The sequence below is a fragment of the Argiope bruennichi genome, chromosome 1 (genome assembly GCF_947563725.1).
Source record: "Argiope bruennichi chromosome 1, qqArgBrue1.1, whole genome shotgun sequence".
NCBI lineage: Eukaryota > Metazoa > Arthropoda > Arachnida > Araneae > Araneidae > Argiope > Argiope bruennichi.
Window position 1 is genome coordinate 8,223,881 of NC_079151.1, and position 16,354 is coordinate 8,240,234.

General features: G+C 28.1%; 2 protein-coding genes across 3 annotated transcripts in view; one reads left to right on the forward strand and one right to left on the reverse strand.

The window, feature by feature from the left end:
• Positions 1–5,953, forward strand: part of LOC129962827 (glycogen synthase kinase-3 beta-like) — a 32,185-nt gene extending 26,232 nt beyond the window's left edge. For both annotated transcript variants that reach the window (XM_056076828.1, XM_056076834.1), the window contains exons 6-8: positions 1,905–2,098; positions 4,768–4,954; positions 5,264–5,953. In XM_056076828.1, coding sequence (XP_055932803.1) covers positions 1,905–2,098; positions 4,768–4,954; positions 5,264–5,379 — 497 coding nt within the window. In that variant the 3' untranslated portion in view covers positions 5,380–5,953. The remainder of the gene's footprint in view (positions 1–1,904; positions 2,099–4,767; positions 4,955–5,263) is intronic.
• A 2,695-nt stretch (positions 5,954–8,648) lies between these two features.
• LOC129961898 (ras-related protein Rab-35-like) overlaps positions 8,649–16,354 on the reverse strand; it is a 38,382-nt gene continuing 30,676 nt past the window's right edge. Inside the window, exons 6-7 of the mRNA XM_056075530.1 lie at positions 15,239–15,365; positions 8,649–11,555 (exon numbers count right to left, since the gene is read on the reverse strand). Of these exons, the coding sequence (XP_055931505.1) occupies positions 15,240–15,365 (126 nt within the window). The 3' untranslated portion in view covers positions 8,649–11,555; position 15,239. The remainder of the gene's footprint in view (positions 11,556–15,238; positions 15,366–16,354) is intronic.

Here is a 16,354-nt window from a genome sequence, read left to right on the forward strand (position 1 = left end):
TAAGGAAGCATAATGATTTGAGACGGCTTCACAATGTTTAGGCTTAGACCATTGGTTTTTATAAAGAAGATAATGAAAAATACTTACCCTAGGCATTTTGGCATTCCATGTTGCCTAAATAGTAATAGTCTGGTGAAAGTTCATTCTTGCTTCGAAAGATCGTGTTCTTATTCAAAAAGCACTGTTGGTTTGCTGACTGTGAGATAATTTACTAGGTTATTATTTAATAGGTAGAGGTAGATAATTAATAGGCTAAGAAATTGGAATGTTCAACCACATAGAACATCTAACACTCAAATTGAAGCATGAATTATATTTAATAAAAATATGAATTATATTTCATTTCAATGTAATTTCATGATTGCAATTTCAAAAAATTTTAATTTAAATTTTTAAAAATCTTTTACTCCTAGGTGCATATTTTCATCTTCCAAAGTATATATGGACCAAATTTGGTAGCTGTTAGTAAAATGGATTTGCTTATAGGACATCAACTGCAGTTTATGTTATATCCTTAATTTATGTGTAGGGTATTCATAATATTTCTAATCTTTTAAAGAATTTAGTATAACTATTTAAAGATACAAATTTAAAGAATATTAATTTCAAGAAATTCTCTTTTTAATTAGTTTCTTCTAGAAAACAAGAGACATTTATCTAATTGAAAACTTTCTGAATCTTAATGGTATGCAACTAAATAATTTATATATTAAGTTGATATATATAACTGACTTTGAAATTATAAAAAGAAAAGATTAGGTATAATTTTTGCATGTGCATTTAAAATTTACTTATTGAAAATATATTTAGATTTTTTCATAAGGCTTTTATTTTGTATTTATGGGACAATGTGGGATTGTAAAATATAATACTATTTTTATAAAAACAGATGTAAATATTGCTCATATGAAATAAAACCATTGTTGGATGTTTTAGATCATTATTTGCTTTCTGTAAAAGAGGGTGAGTCAAAAGCATAATTACATTAATTTTTGGCCAGTCCTCTAAATATCCTCATAACTGAATTCTCATTTTAAAACATGAGTTCAAGTATATTTTTTACATGGCCAAAGTTAATAGAAAACTTGTCCAGAGTTACTAGAGGAATTTGAAATAATGCATAAATCCGAAAACGGGATATTTCTAATCGCATTACGTACGTGCATTGTCATTTTGAATTCTTGTTTTCTTTTCTATAAAAGTAATGCTTGCCAGAATAGAATTATTAAAAATGTAAATTATCTTATTTTGTGCTTATTCAGAATTCAGTTGTTGTTTTCTTTTTGTTGTTCCTGTTAAAATTATGACTAGTGGTTTCAAAATCTATAAACCTTTATTCAAATGTACTATTACTATGTCATATGAATCATGAAAATTATATCAAGGTTCTGGTAGATATGATGTATGTTTTACTGATTTGTTTCTTCTTCTTCTATCTAGAAGGTAGTGTTGCTATCCAATGACTGCATAAACACATTAGCTGATAAAATTCATTTAGCAATGTTACATTATTATTTTGCTCCATTAAAGATAATATTACAATCCATTGCACAGAACTGCTCGGTCTTGGTTCTGTGAGCATAGCTGTGAGCTCCAGCCACCATAAAGTACAAATCTATAATGAATGATAAATATTAGAAAATCTCTTCTGACAGCAGTTTCCTGTGTTGTCACTTAATCAGACAATTCTCAATGTCATTGTCTTGTAGAATCCATGCCTAATCAAATACAAGCTGCAACTTGGTCTAAAAGAAGAAGAGTTCAATAAATTATTCAGTCAGTGTTTTCTATTCATTGGCCTCTTCTTATATTTTCAAATAGTATGTATCCAAACAAAAAGTGTGTTTCTCAATATTACTATTGCTCTCAGCCATAAAAATGAATGAAATCCTCTTGTTCCTCAGATGTGTGGTCTGGTGGCTGTGTTCTCGCTGAGCTCATGCTGGGCCAGCCTATCTTCCCAGGAGACAGTGGAGTGGACCAACTGGTTGAAATCATCAAGGTCTTGGGAACGCCCACCAAGGAGCAAATCAGAGAAATGAACAAAAATTACACTGAGTTTAGGTTTCCTCAAATCAAGGCTCATCCTTGGCAGAAGGTATGATGGCTGCATATTTTCAGGAAATAAGAAGTTCAATGAAAACCTATCCTATTTATCCAGAATTTTTGTGAAATTGCATGGAGTGTCCAATGAAGGGGCGTTTAACCATATTGTCTTTAGTTAATAGGCTATAGCCTACCTGAGAAACCTTGAATCGGCAGGGAATTTAGGGAGATCTGGAAAAATCGGGGAAAAGTCAAGGAACTTTATTATAAAACTGGAAATTTTTTTATATATCGGTAATTCTTAGCGAACATAATCTCTCCCCTCCCCCTTTTCCCCATCAGTGGAATGAAACATCATTGGTAACTAATGAAACACAAACATTTACAGAAATTCTAGTGTTTCTGCTCATGTACCAGGCTATAGAAGATTTATATTTATATTTCTGAGGGATTAAGGTTTCTAGTAATGTAGTATCGTCAGTGCTATATTTGGAGGCTTGTTCAATGTTGGAAAACAACTCTTGTGTAATTAGCTTATAATGAATTCTGATTGAGATTTATTCTATTAACGTGTTTATTATTTGACTTACATTTATATTTTATCTATCTATTTATTTTTTAAATGTATTTTTTATCTCATTTTTTTGCATTATTTATGGTATTGTAATGATAATTTAATGGTATTTTAATTCATCGTTTTTTGAACAAGTTGCGATTGTTGCTAGGTTTAGCATTAGCCAAAACAGTTTAGGTGCAACAAAATTGGTTAAATTAATAATTGAAGCTATAATGGAAAAGAAAGATTACCACCATATCTAATTTATCGCATATATATATATATATAATATGCCCCAATTTTTGTTTGCTTGTTTTCAGAACATCAAGTTATCGACATAATTAATGAAAATGGTTTTGATAAAGGTTTCGGCTTAACTAAAGCCGAATTCTTGTTACTTTTAAGATTTTGCCTCTTTTATTTAAAAGGAAATTATAATATGGAGCTATTTTTTGCCTCCGAACATCAAATCGACCACACTGCTTGTATCGGACGTTGTTGCTAATATTTCCGCAAAGCATTTTTTTTTTTTTTTTTTAAACATGAATATGGATTTATCAAATTTTTCATATGGACTTTATTGCTAATATTTTCTTTTAACTTTTGTTTGTGTTTTTGTTTAAAATTCCCCATACATTCACAAAATGCTCTATAATTTTAAATAGAAGAAATTAATTCGTTTTATACATTATAGGTATACATTTCTCCCTGTTTTTTGAAAAAGAAAGGCAGCATTTTTCTTGTGTTTTGATGTTTATGGAACTATTTGCCACAAAGATTTATAAAATTCATTCATGCTGCCTTTTTTTTTAATTTATTTTTCTAAAACATTTTTTTTTATATAATAAAGAAAAAAAATTAATAATAAGGGCCAATCTTCCACTTTTTTCTCTATTTTATGGGTTAAGCATTCTGCCAGCAAGCATTCAGGTGATTTTTTTTATTATTATTATAGTTGGTGAACTAAAAGCCAATGAAATTTTGATATCACTGACAATTTTTTATTTCGATGCAGGTATTTCATTTTGTATTTGTGAATCAATTTTTTTGTTCCTTTTGTAAAATGTTTGGTCAGTTCCCCTTTGTGTGTTGATAAGCAGTATAATTAAGGAAGAACCTATTGGTAGGAAACAAATCATTTCATCCTTAAGTACTTTGCTAATGTGCATGGGTTTTTATACTGCATTTTTCATATTTTTTATTGCATATATTTTTCTGCTGCATATATTTTATACTGCATTTTGTAAATTTGACAAACCGTTCAGAGATATGACTGGTTGGCTAAAAATCAATCTAGGTCTAGATGGTTAAGTATCTGCTAGTGTTGATTAATATTGCAAGAAAAAAGAAAGGGTTTTACATAATTGAAGTGTATCTTTAATAAGTAAAAATGATGGAAGCAACAGATTGGAAGCAATGGACTTTAAGAAATATTATATCTCTTATCATTTACTATACTACCTTTCACATATGTTTCATTCTTCTATATTTTAGACATTTTTCTATTTTCAAAGACAAAAAATAATAATTTACAATTTGGAAAAAATAATGACATTTATATCTTACTATTGAAAAATTAATTTGAACTTGAAAATTATTTAAATTGAGCGTTTTTAAAACAAACTTCTAATACTTTTAATCAAATTAATATTTTTATTCAAATTTTATTTTTGCTAATTTTAAATTAATTTTGTTCTTGAATATAAAATAATCTGCAAGTCGACTTTCCATTTGGGATTATGGAAAAAAATTTGTGGTGGGGAGTTGAGAGGATTTACAATTTTTATTAACCTGGTATTTTTTTTGTAAAAATGGAATTTTGGAATCGATTTTTCACTCATTTCCTGATGAGCTGCCATTTTCAAATTTCATGTACTTGTTTCTTCCTGATGATAACGCATTGATTTAACACTTTCAGAACTTAATTGTCAGTTTATTGGTTGATTTAATGAATTCTGGAATAAAATTTTTATTTCAAATGGGTAGTGAATTTGAGAAAAGTTGATTACAAAATTAGTCTAAAAATTGCCACAAAAAAACTACTTGTAATACAATATTTAAGGTGTGCAGCTAGTGGATTTTATCATATACAATATTCTTTACTCAAAAACATAGTATGCTTATAAAAGCATGTTTTTAAAAGCCAATTTGTGCATAAATTCTAGGTGTTTCGAGCGAGGACCCCTCCCGAGGCCATTGAGCTTGTGTCCCGGTTGCTTGAATATACTCCTTCTGCCCGGATCACTCCCTTGCAAGCGTGTGCCCATAAGTTTTTCGATGAGCTGCGTGACCCCAACACTCGGCTGCCAAACAATAGAGAGCTACCCCCACTCTTCAACTTCACTGAGCATGGTATGGATTTTATTTCCTTATTTTGTGTATTTTTATTCTAGTGGTTCATAATTTAAATTGCAATCGTATATGTAAAGCGATTGTAAAATTCCGGCATAACTAGATTTATTTTTTTTATCTAGTCTGCCATTTCGCTACATGGGTAATAGTAAAATAAGCAAATATGCTTGTCATTAGTGGTTGTATTGTAAGTGAAAGCAAAGCAGAGTAAACTGAAAATGCAGATTAGCTTATTAGTATAAAAAATTATATACACCAAGACAGTAAATAATTTTATATGTTCCTAATATTGACCTTTCCATTTTGCAGAGCTGAAAATTCAACCTTCCCTCAACTCCATCCTGATTCCCCCTCACATCCGGGGAGTGGAAGAGGGAGGCTCGGGGGAGGAGCCTCAGCCTTGTGCCTCCTCCGCCACAGCGTGACAAGGGCAATGCGGAGCCACTTTTCAGTCGTCCGCCGCATGCCATCCCCTGTATATATGAGCATTGCGGCCCCAAACTGTCGGACCATCCCTCCTACTTGGAGGGGCATATGGATTCGCCCAGTTGGCTGCAGTACAGTCCAACCTTCCGTCTCCCTCGCAAAGAGACGGCTGTACAGACAAGAGTAGTTGCCAGAAGACTTTATTAATTAAATATATCTAAATGAAAACTGCAAATCTTCAACTGTTATTGTATCTTCACTTGCACCTCGTTTCCACGAGACAGACATTCATCGAAAAAAGTTTTCTTTTTATGGTAGAATTACTTTTAAAAAGCAAAGTTCGTCTTTCCCAGACTCTTCCACTTTCTTTGTTTAATAAGACATTTTTTGCGTGGATGAATGAGATGTTAGATTACAAAAGTGCACAGAATGACTTGACTTTCTCAGTTGATGAAGCAACCTTTCCCCCTTTTTGATGATGGACTCGGTGCATCGATTTGCCGTTTTGATTTTTTGTTTGTTTTAGATTATATGCTGTTTTTGATCTTCAAAATAAAACTTTAGTTAAATTAATCTTTTGTTGTGTTATTCATTTATGCACAGTAGCGACATTTATCTTGTAAAACTTTTCATTTTTATAACATTTATCTTCACATTTAGTGCCTAACCCTCAGGCATATACATAGGATCTTTTTATACATTACCCAATCGTGCTTTGTTAAAACAAATCCTAGGAATTTCTCAAAACCTGTATGTATTAAAACAGTCAATATGAAAAAAGTTTTTATTTTATTTGGGTTAGATGTATTCTGTACTAATATTTTATAATATTATCTCAACCAAAGTTCCCATCGGGATAATAGCTTTCATTTCCTAATAACATGATCTCTTTAATATTAAACTTTTCATATGGAATTGAAGAATATTTCATTTATGACAAATCATAGATTTATATTTACAAAAGATTTTTTTTTCAGGAAACAATCGCGTTTACTCGCTTTATATCCTGATACATTAACCATTTAATCAAGATTAAGAAATGGCAAGGTTTACTCCTTCCATTTCTATAATCAGACTTTTTTTTAAAAAAAATTATGTTTGATCCTCCCAACCCAGTACCTAACTATATAAGCTGTTTTGACAATCAGCTCATTCACTATGAACATTTCAATTAAAATTAATCTCAAATATAATTTGATATTTATAGTTCTCTTAACATACAATTTAACTACAAATTCTGATAGACATTAAGCCTGTATTTCTTAGTAATCTTGAATATATCATGCTCATGGTTTACAGAATGGTGTGCTACACTTTTTATCCAATAGTATGTTGGTTGATAAAAAGAATTAACAAAATAACAAGAATGATCTTTCAGATTACTAGATGTATTTCCTAATATTTACTTACTATCTTAAAGGTCTTCGCATGGAAATTTATAAAATAAAAAAGGAACATAAAATCAGTAGGATGTGATCTTAGGTTTAAACAATAGAAAAGAAACATGCATAAATATAAAAAATGAATTCATCAAAATTAAGGAAAAATGTTGGAATTATTAATTTTTTAATTGTCATGTGACATTGAATTATTGCTTCACAAATTAGAAAGCTGAATAAAACAACTTAAAAACACTATTAATTTGATGTAGAAATTATATAAAAACCATAAAAATTAATTATTCTATGGATTCTTAATTGAATTAGTAAGACAGAGCACATTCTCAAAACAAAAGGTATCTAATTAGATTTTTTAAAAAAGCAAAACCTTTTTAATATCTTAAGATGAAGCAAAAATATGTGATAATATATCCAGTAGTTAACGATTCTGCTTAATTATTAACTAAAACACACCTCAAAAAGAAAAATTTGAAATGCACAACTAAGAGTTAAATACATTTTCCAAACCAGTCTAACCATCTGCCCTGTATAGCAATAACACATAAGGTGATATTATATGCAATTAAAATAGCAAATGCATGGAGTAACTGTCTAAAAATGTGGGGTCAAAATGATGAGGTGGTTTGTTTTTTATTGTAATTTTGAAACTATTATTTATTCTATTTTAAGTTCATTTAATGTTCTAGCTATGATGCAAAAATGTTAATATGTAAAATATTGATTACCTATAGCTCATTATTTTAAGCCAGACCAAAAAAAGAATGTGTTTATAGTTGTTGAAACTTGCATTTGCAATTCATATGCATGGAAAAGTAATTACATATTTAAAACTTTGTGTGCAGAACTAATAAAATAAATAACTGCCTAAAAATGTGGGGTCAAAATGATGCTAAGTGTATGTATGTTGAAGAATAATAACATGTTGCATGAGCATAATCAATCTGTTTAGTGATAAGAAAACAAGTATCCATGACAGATGTAAAAATTGATTTTATTTTATATTTCATTTATCATAAATTAAAATTGGATTCATGTACTAGTTTGTTTGTTTTTTTGACAATAGACATCTTTAATATTGAAATTCAATGAAATAATAAAAAAAAACTAATATATTAATCTATAAAATTATATACATCTCTTTTTACACATAAATATAAGAATTTTGAGACTAAATCAATTACGAATATTTTATTTTTAAACATATATTTAAATTAGTAGAACTTAGCACAGAAAAAAAAAATATTAATATTGACTTAGAAGCAACTCAATATTTTTTCACCAAAAAATTCTAAAAAAACTTAAATAATTATCAAAATAGACATTCAAAAGCATGGATACAAGTCTTTCTGATATGTAAAGATTTTTAAAAAAAATCGTACCTTATATATAACATAAATATTTTAGGTAATGATTTGCAAAAAGAGGAAAATTTATAAATCTTAACATTATTTTAAAATATTTTATTTCCTTACCATCTTCCCAAAAAGGAAGTAGTGTTCAAATTTCGGCATACTCAATTTTCTTACAAATGTAAATAATAACAGACAAAACATAGGCATATATATAATATCTTTTATGCAACTTCATTTTTTGATTGGTAGATTTGCACAGAAATTCATATGTAAAACTTACTATTCACTTCACCTATTTTTTTAAGCATGTAGAATGAAAATTTTCAACTTGACACTTTTGTTCCCCAATATTTAAGAACTGATAATATCACAGGTCTGCAACTAGAAAACTACAAGAGATATTTGGGCTATTTCATAATGACATTAGGGTAAAATAAGAAAAATACACACTGTTGGCTTTTCTTGCAAAATAAGATTGCAGTCCTAATTTATAATGAAATTTATAATTGTCAGGGATTTTTTTTTTTCCTTTCTAAAATTTCCATTTATTAAAATTGAATCAATAATTTAAAAACATTTCGATTTAATTTTTTTGCAATCAGAAACAAGAAAAATCGTTGAATGAAGTTGCAATAATAAAGGACTCTTACCACGAAAACACCAAAATCTTGTTATGCCCTCCCAAGAGAATTTTTCTTCTTAGAATAAGGTTTGTTAGATTCTTTGCTAAGTGAATCTAATCAAAGATTTCAGCACTTCAAAAGAACTTTTAGACATAAATGAAAACCTCTAAGTACAAGAAAATCATTCCCAGATACAGACATTTAGAAAAAGATTTTTAAAAAAGAGTGGGTGGAGAGGAAATTATTTATTTTATTCAAAACTGAATACAATATAAGTAATCTCAATTTCTGTTGGGTACTCAGTATATTTTAGGGAAAATAATAAAATTTGAATTTTAGCAATTGATAAAACATAATGAGCATCATTGAATGTGAGGTAAGGATTTCAAAATTTTATGCTTGTTTTTCAGCTAGTAATTAAACTATGCAGAAAATATATGCTGTTATTGTTTCATCAGAGTTTATAGTATTATCATTCTCATAATACATTAAAATATGGAATTAAACATGGAAAAGAATTGTTTCTCAGAGAAAGATTCCATTATCATTTCTCGACATTAAATAAGAGCTTCTGCCTTTGGCTAAAGATGGAGAATGGTTCAGATACTTTTTGTTTCAAATTCCCAAAACTGTCTGAGGCCAAATTTAAAAAGGGGATATTTGTACAATATCATTTATGAAAATATTTGCTTGATTTTATAATTACAATTATTATGATTGAAATTGAAAAGAAGAAAGCATGAAGGATGCAGAGTACATGGTATTGAAAAATATCAAGGATTAGGATTGCAAGAATAAAAGGAAACTGATATTAGCAACATCAATGAACAAAACTACAAGTTGAGCTTAGTAGTCCCCTTTTAAAATTCTTTTGAAGAATATTTTTCTGAAAACTTGCAAACCTTTAGCAAGAAAAAGAGATAAAGTTCCCAAAAAGTTATAAAAAAAGTTACCAAGGAAGATGAATGTCAATAAATGATAACAGGCTGTTGCTGAACGCTTAAGAAGGACACCAATGAAAACAAACAAACAAGAAATTGTGCTACAAAAAGATAGAATATTAAAAAAAGAATTGTTCCATAAATCAGTGAATTCTACTAAATATAAGTTCAACTTATGATATAAAGGGTGAACTAAATCTGTTTTTACTATTGTATATTATTATTTTAATTACATTTTTATTTACTACTTTTACCAAAATTAAATTCCCTTTCTATATGTGTATAATTTAATAAAATCCATCCAAATTTGTACATGACAAGGAAAAATGAAGTCCTTTTCAGTTCCACTAAACAAAAAAGCATGCAGATCATTCAACAAATCCTATGCAACTCATTTCTATCACCCCCCCCCCCTCTTCTCTTCAGACCTGCGTTTTATTTAGAATTATTTTAGAATTTATTAGAATTATTTTAGGCATTTAAGAAATGCCTTTATTATTTCTTTAATTACAAATTAAATGTAATAATATAATTGAAAATGTCTCCCATATGCGGAATCGACTCATACGAATGAGAGACGATCAGAAGGTAAGTACCAGAACCCTAAAAATTAAATATTGCTTTAATGAATTTACAAATTAATATTGCTATTGAATTTGATTTTTAAAAACCAAGAGCGGATATTCTGGTAATAAAATAAAAGTTGTTTCAGTTCAAAATTTCTTAGAATTAAATTAAAATCTATTAACAGAATTAAATAGATTACATGCAGCTCATCTCAAGACATGATATTAAAGGAAAATATAGCCCATCATATGAAAGAATAGAAATATACAAAGGAAAGTCAAAATCTAATGCACACTCATTAATAGTAAGAATTAGTTCCTTTCCATTTCAATCTTATTTAATTTGCATTTCCCTGATACCTTCTTGATTGACTTAATATGACCATGAATGAAGCTCTTCAGGATGCCTATGTGAAAAGAAGCTACAACTTATTAGATGATGCAATATATTGAAATAAACATTATTTTAGAATCAAAAGATAATCTTCCATAGTTTTTTTTTTCTGACCAAAAATCAATACTACTCAATATAAGACAAGATGCAGTGTATATTGTGAACAGAAACATCAAATTGCATCATGATAACACAAGATAATTCAGAAGGTTCACAATTTGGGATGGATGTTAATGCCCGAAATCCCATACAATTATTGCAATTTAGCACTATTGAATTACAATCTGTTGGTCAATTAAAAATATATATATGCATGGGAAACAATTCTGAGATAACTGCATGCATGAACAAGTGTTGTAATAACCAATATCAAAAGTGTTTTGTAGATAGTACTTCTTTAAACACAATTTAATTATTCTATTGCTTACCCTTAATTTTAGGTAATTTATAGCATACTAAGCAGAAAATTTTATTAAATAAACTAATATTTAAACAAAGTTTTATGAAAAATCCTTTTGGGATAATTTTGATTATGTAATAAATATTTTGAAACCATGCATTATTATTATTAGTAGTAAATAACATAATATTTTGTATAATTTCTAAAGATTCGGTACTTAGATATGCACAGAGCATATCTTTCACTTACTTTATAGTATATGCAAAAGTATATCAATTCTTTGTCTCATAATTATGTATTAAATGCATAATCATATTTCACAAATAATTCATTTTTGAAAATGATAAGCATACAGACATATACACAGACATGGAGCTATTTACAGTTTTAAAAGCTCTTCTTCTCTGTCCTTGAATCTCTCCCTCCTTTTGAAGGAGAGGCTAGTGTTGAGCTACAAAGATAAAGAGCAGGTTCCTTTGGAAAATTAGAACTAATAGGCCTGAAAGGAAAAAGGAAGAACATTAGGAGCAAACTAAGACAGGGCTCTAATGAAGCACTGAGGCACATCAGATGGAGCACATCTTCACATACATCATATGCTATACTCTTTACAGTCTGACATAACAGTTGTAGAATTCCTCTGACATGAGATATGCATTCCAAAATAATATGCAGTTAAAAATGTTATTTATTTCTTCTTTAAAAATATTGAAATGCTAAATCAAATGAAATGGCAGTAAATATAAAAAATACTATTCAGTAATTACTTTAGAAACCAAATTGAAAATAATTTGTAAATCTAATATTGAGAAAATTACATCAAGCAAAAGGTATAAATCAATTTCTTTTAGTAGTCAATACAATATAAAATTAAGTTGCAATAAATATGAAAGGCTCTGTAACTCAGAGGGGTATGATCATCAATAGGAAAAAGATTGAATCCAATTTGATGTAATTATAACCATTTGCTAAAAGTATTCATACTATTCAGTTTATAATTGAAAATTCAACTAACATAAAGATTTATAAAACAAAATACTTATATGGGGGAAAGAATACTATCTTACTAATAAAAGCAAATGTGTGTTTGCTTTTATCATCACATTTAACACAGATATATTATAGAGGGTGAAAATATAAACACCTAAATACTTCATAATTGAACAAAACTCCAAGCATCTTTTAAAGATTATAAAAATTTCTATGCTTAAGTATCACACAAAAAAATGACTGTTATATCATCTTAAAATTTATGAAGTTATCTTTGTGAGTATATAAATTTCAATTTCTTGCAATATTTTTTCTAATTTTAACAATTTTTTTTTAAAAATGCTTTTAATATTATTACAAAAATGTTTGTCATATAAAAAAAAAAAGTCAAAATTTTTTTTCACGGTTTAATCAAGCAATTAAATTATATATTTTTTACACTAAAAAAATAAAACATAATTTCACTTCAGATTCACCATAACATAGGAATTTTTTCAGTGTTAATGAGTTAAAAACATAGGATAATTTTGTTTTGTTTCTGAATTAAATGTCATGAGTATATGAATTTATTAGACTGTTAATATAAATTCAACTGCTATAGATATATTTCATTAGGCATTTCAAAAGAAATTTGTAATTATAATAAGTAAAAATATTAATTACTATTAAATTATTTCTGTTATGATTAGTTTATATATGGCTTTTCTAAATAACTAACGATGCAAATAGTATAACAACCATTATAATCATATAAGGCTTATATAGCTTTAAAAACACTATTATAATTTAGATTTCTTCTAAATTTCATTTAAAAAGATTTTTTTTTTTTTTTTTTTTCTTTTTTTGCATGTATGCTATTGGTGAATATAACTAACATTTCAGAATTATATTAGGCATGTCACATATTTTGAGTTTGGATAAAAGGTTCAGATGATTGCACTGACTTTTTACTTTATTATTTTCAAACAAAAAAATTTTTTAAAGCAAAATTGACAATATAATGGTATTAGAACAAACTATTTTCAATTCATTTATATACAGTAATTATGTTAAATATATATCTTATAATAAGCAATTATCGTTACTTATAATAAAGCTGAATGTGTGTTTGTGTTTGCATGGCTGTGTGTGTTGTCCCTCTACAGGCCACAGTATTTCACCTGGAACTATTAAACTTGGCACGTATGTATAGAAGATGGAAATATTAGAATCTGTTTTTTTCTTTAATTTAATTAATTAAAATGAAATTTTGGCATTTTTCTACATGAACATCTCAAAATATTGCAATACTCACAATAATGAAATACTAAATTTTTTTGCCACATAATTTTTTGAATTTTTGATTAAATAAAATATTTTAAGTGTATTTTACAAGAAAAAATTTCAATGTTAAAATGAAACTCGAAAGTGTTCATATTGCTATTATTAATATTTTATCTGTCCTTTCTCCCCATAATAGTTGTAATCAAGATATGAAGATTTGACTTATTTTTCCATGTTGAGTAAGTTTCAGTTTAAGACATGCTTTTAATTTTTGATATTTTGATGTACATTTAAGGTTTAAGTTCAGCATCAGGCAATTTTAAAGTGCCTCCAGTATAAAATATTATTTCTTTTTTCTATGATATAACTGGATGTATGAAGATGCAGACAGAGAATTAGACAAATGCAAAGCATCAGGAACAAAGCTGTGTAAAACGTTTGAAATAATATAAATTATATGTCTATAAAAATTTGAAGTTTAAAAATATTTTGCTAAGGAAACAACTGCAATTTTCGACAATTATTAATCCTGACGAACCAACAGGTCACTAGAAGCAGCTATTATAGATATAATTTCATATGAACAAAATATAGGTTTATTTTTATATTATATTTTTCAAGAGTCATTTATGACAACAGTTAATGAAAGGCCTTAAATTTGAACAGACAAATATTTACAGGCAATTTTGGACAACTTTTTTTTCAGCATAGTCGAATTTCTCAAAAATAAATCAAATGCCAATCTGAATTTTTTACTGTTTCTTTTTATGTACTAAAAATGTATGTACTTTTTATGTATTACTTTCCTCACTCATATTAAGTAGCATTTTAAAAGTACAAATGAAACTTTAAAAAACATTTTCCAAATTTACACATTTTTAGATTAGCTTCTGATGTAATTAAATTTTTTTAATGTTGAACAACTCATAGAAACATGTTATGGGTAGCCAACTTAACAGCTTAAACCAATAAAACTGCTGTTATGAGTTGTTTGAATGTCAAAATTCAATTGAAATGGACTGTTAGCCGATAGCTTTTATTCAAGATGCATTCAGAGCACATTTCCGAATCATTTCATCACAGCCACTGATAGCTCAAAATCATACTGCCTCACCTCAATTGTAGTATTTCTTGCATTCAGAAATTTATTTATTACATCATCGAATTAATTTCATTTTTACTGCTATAATTATAGTGATCTGTGAAGCTTTGAATGAACTAACTGTCCCAGATAAGGATATTTCCATTTTCGTGTGCAATTATTCAGCCATTATTGCTTTTAAAAATATTACTTTCCATAAAATTAAAATTATCCTATATATCGCCTTACAAATTCAAGTAACAATAAATTTGAACCAAAAAGAAATCTCCTTTTTATAGGTACCAGGTTACAAAATAAAGAAGATGCTCTTTCATGACTAAATGCAGTAAAAGTAGAGTTCAAGATAGACTCACTGCATTTTTAATTTGTAAAATGATTCCCAGATTTTTTGCACAAATTCAATCTTCCCAACTTTTTTGTGCATTAAATGCAATGAAGATAAGGACATTACTCACATCCTGTTAAAATGTTCGAAATATATAACATACAGATTTGCGCTTATGAAAAATCTTAAAATTGAGCAACCAAATATTTCATTTGCCATTTTTTGCTGAATTTCTTATGAGTGAACACAATTTAAACATCTTCATTCTTGCACTCAAGTACTTTGATATCCACTAACTGCAACTTTTTGCCATCCAAGGGATAACAGCCTCTGTCAATGTACACCCAACACGGAATGATTATTTCTACTGCATTAGCAATGCCAAAAAATATAATATTGAAAATTACAGAGGATATGCTTCACATTCAAACTTATTGGAAGCTAATACATAATTCGAAGGAATTTAAATGCACGAAGAATATCATGGAAGGAGGAGACTCACACTAGCAGCATTTCTTCTTTCTTTGGGAAGCCTTCTGCAGTTTTACTGTGTTTTCATGGGACTGTTGCTGCCTTTCTTTTTGGTCTTTCTTACTCTTCAGCACCATACGTGTCATGGCATTGAACATCTATGGAAGAAAGAAATATTCAAAAGATTTTCCTTTTATAAAAAAATATAATATGCACAGTCAAAAATAATTCAAGCAGATAATATACAAAAATCTACGACAGGTCAATGGATGATGTAATATTGGATTATAACAACGTAATAACAGATGGACTGATGGATGGGAACAATGGTTGTTTTACATATCTTTATGAAATTAAAAATAAAATCCACAATGTGTCTTCACAATTAAAGCTACAACTGGCATTCAACAAAAATTCTGTATTGATTGCGTCAGCACTTTTTCCTTTTGCTTTGCTCAAAAAGTTTATCTTTTATTATTATTATTTCTACAAAGGGAAAAAATACTACACTCACTGTGTGAGGTTCAATACCCTGTACAGAGTGAAATGAATGCCAGTAACAAAATACTCTCATGTTGTTTCTTCACTCGAAAATGAGTCACCCTGTTAAAACTGGTAATAATCAAATAAAGTCAATAATAAATACAGGTCATCATAATACAATACATGAGACTGCAGGAAAAAAATCTGTATTTCTCATACATTCATTCAAAGCAATTAGGTTACAAAAAACAACTTAATTTATGGTTTATTATTTTTTTAATGAAATGCATTCACACTGATATCTGCAGTTGGTAATGAGATGCAATGGAAATTATCCACTTTTAAAACATTTGAAGATGAAAAATGAAGATGGGATCTCTCAACTGTTAAACTACTGCTTATTTCATGTAATTACTTGCTTTCTCAATTGAAAAGAAAAATTTACTAATAAAATAATAAAATAAAAATTGCTTAAAAAAAACACAAATTGACAACTTAAAAAAAAAAGCCTTTGATTAGTCATTTCCTTAAATTTCACTGCATCTAAAGTGATAATTTAGAGCTTATTTTAATAAGCATTTTGTCTTATCTGAATAAATCTTCAGAACAGCTGATTCTGCAATTCCGCATCTGCAATCTCACTTTAAATCATTCTGAATAAGGA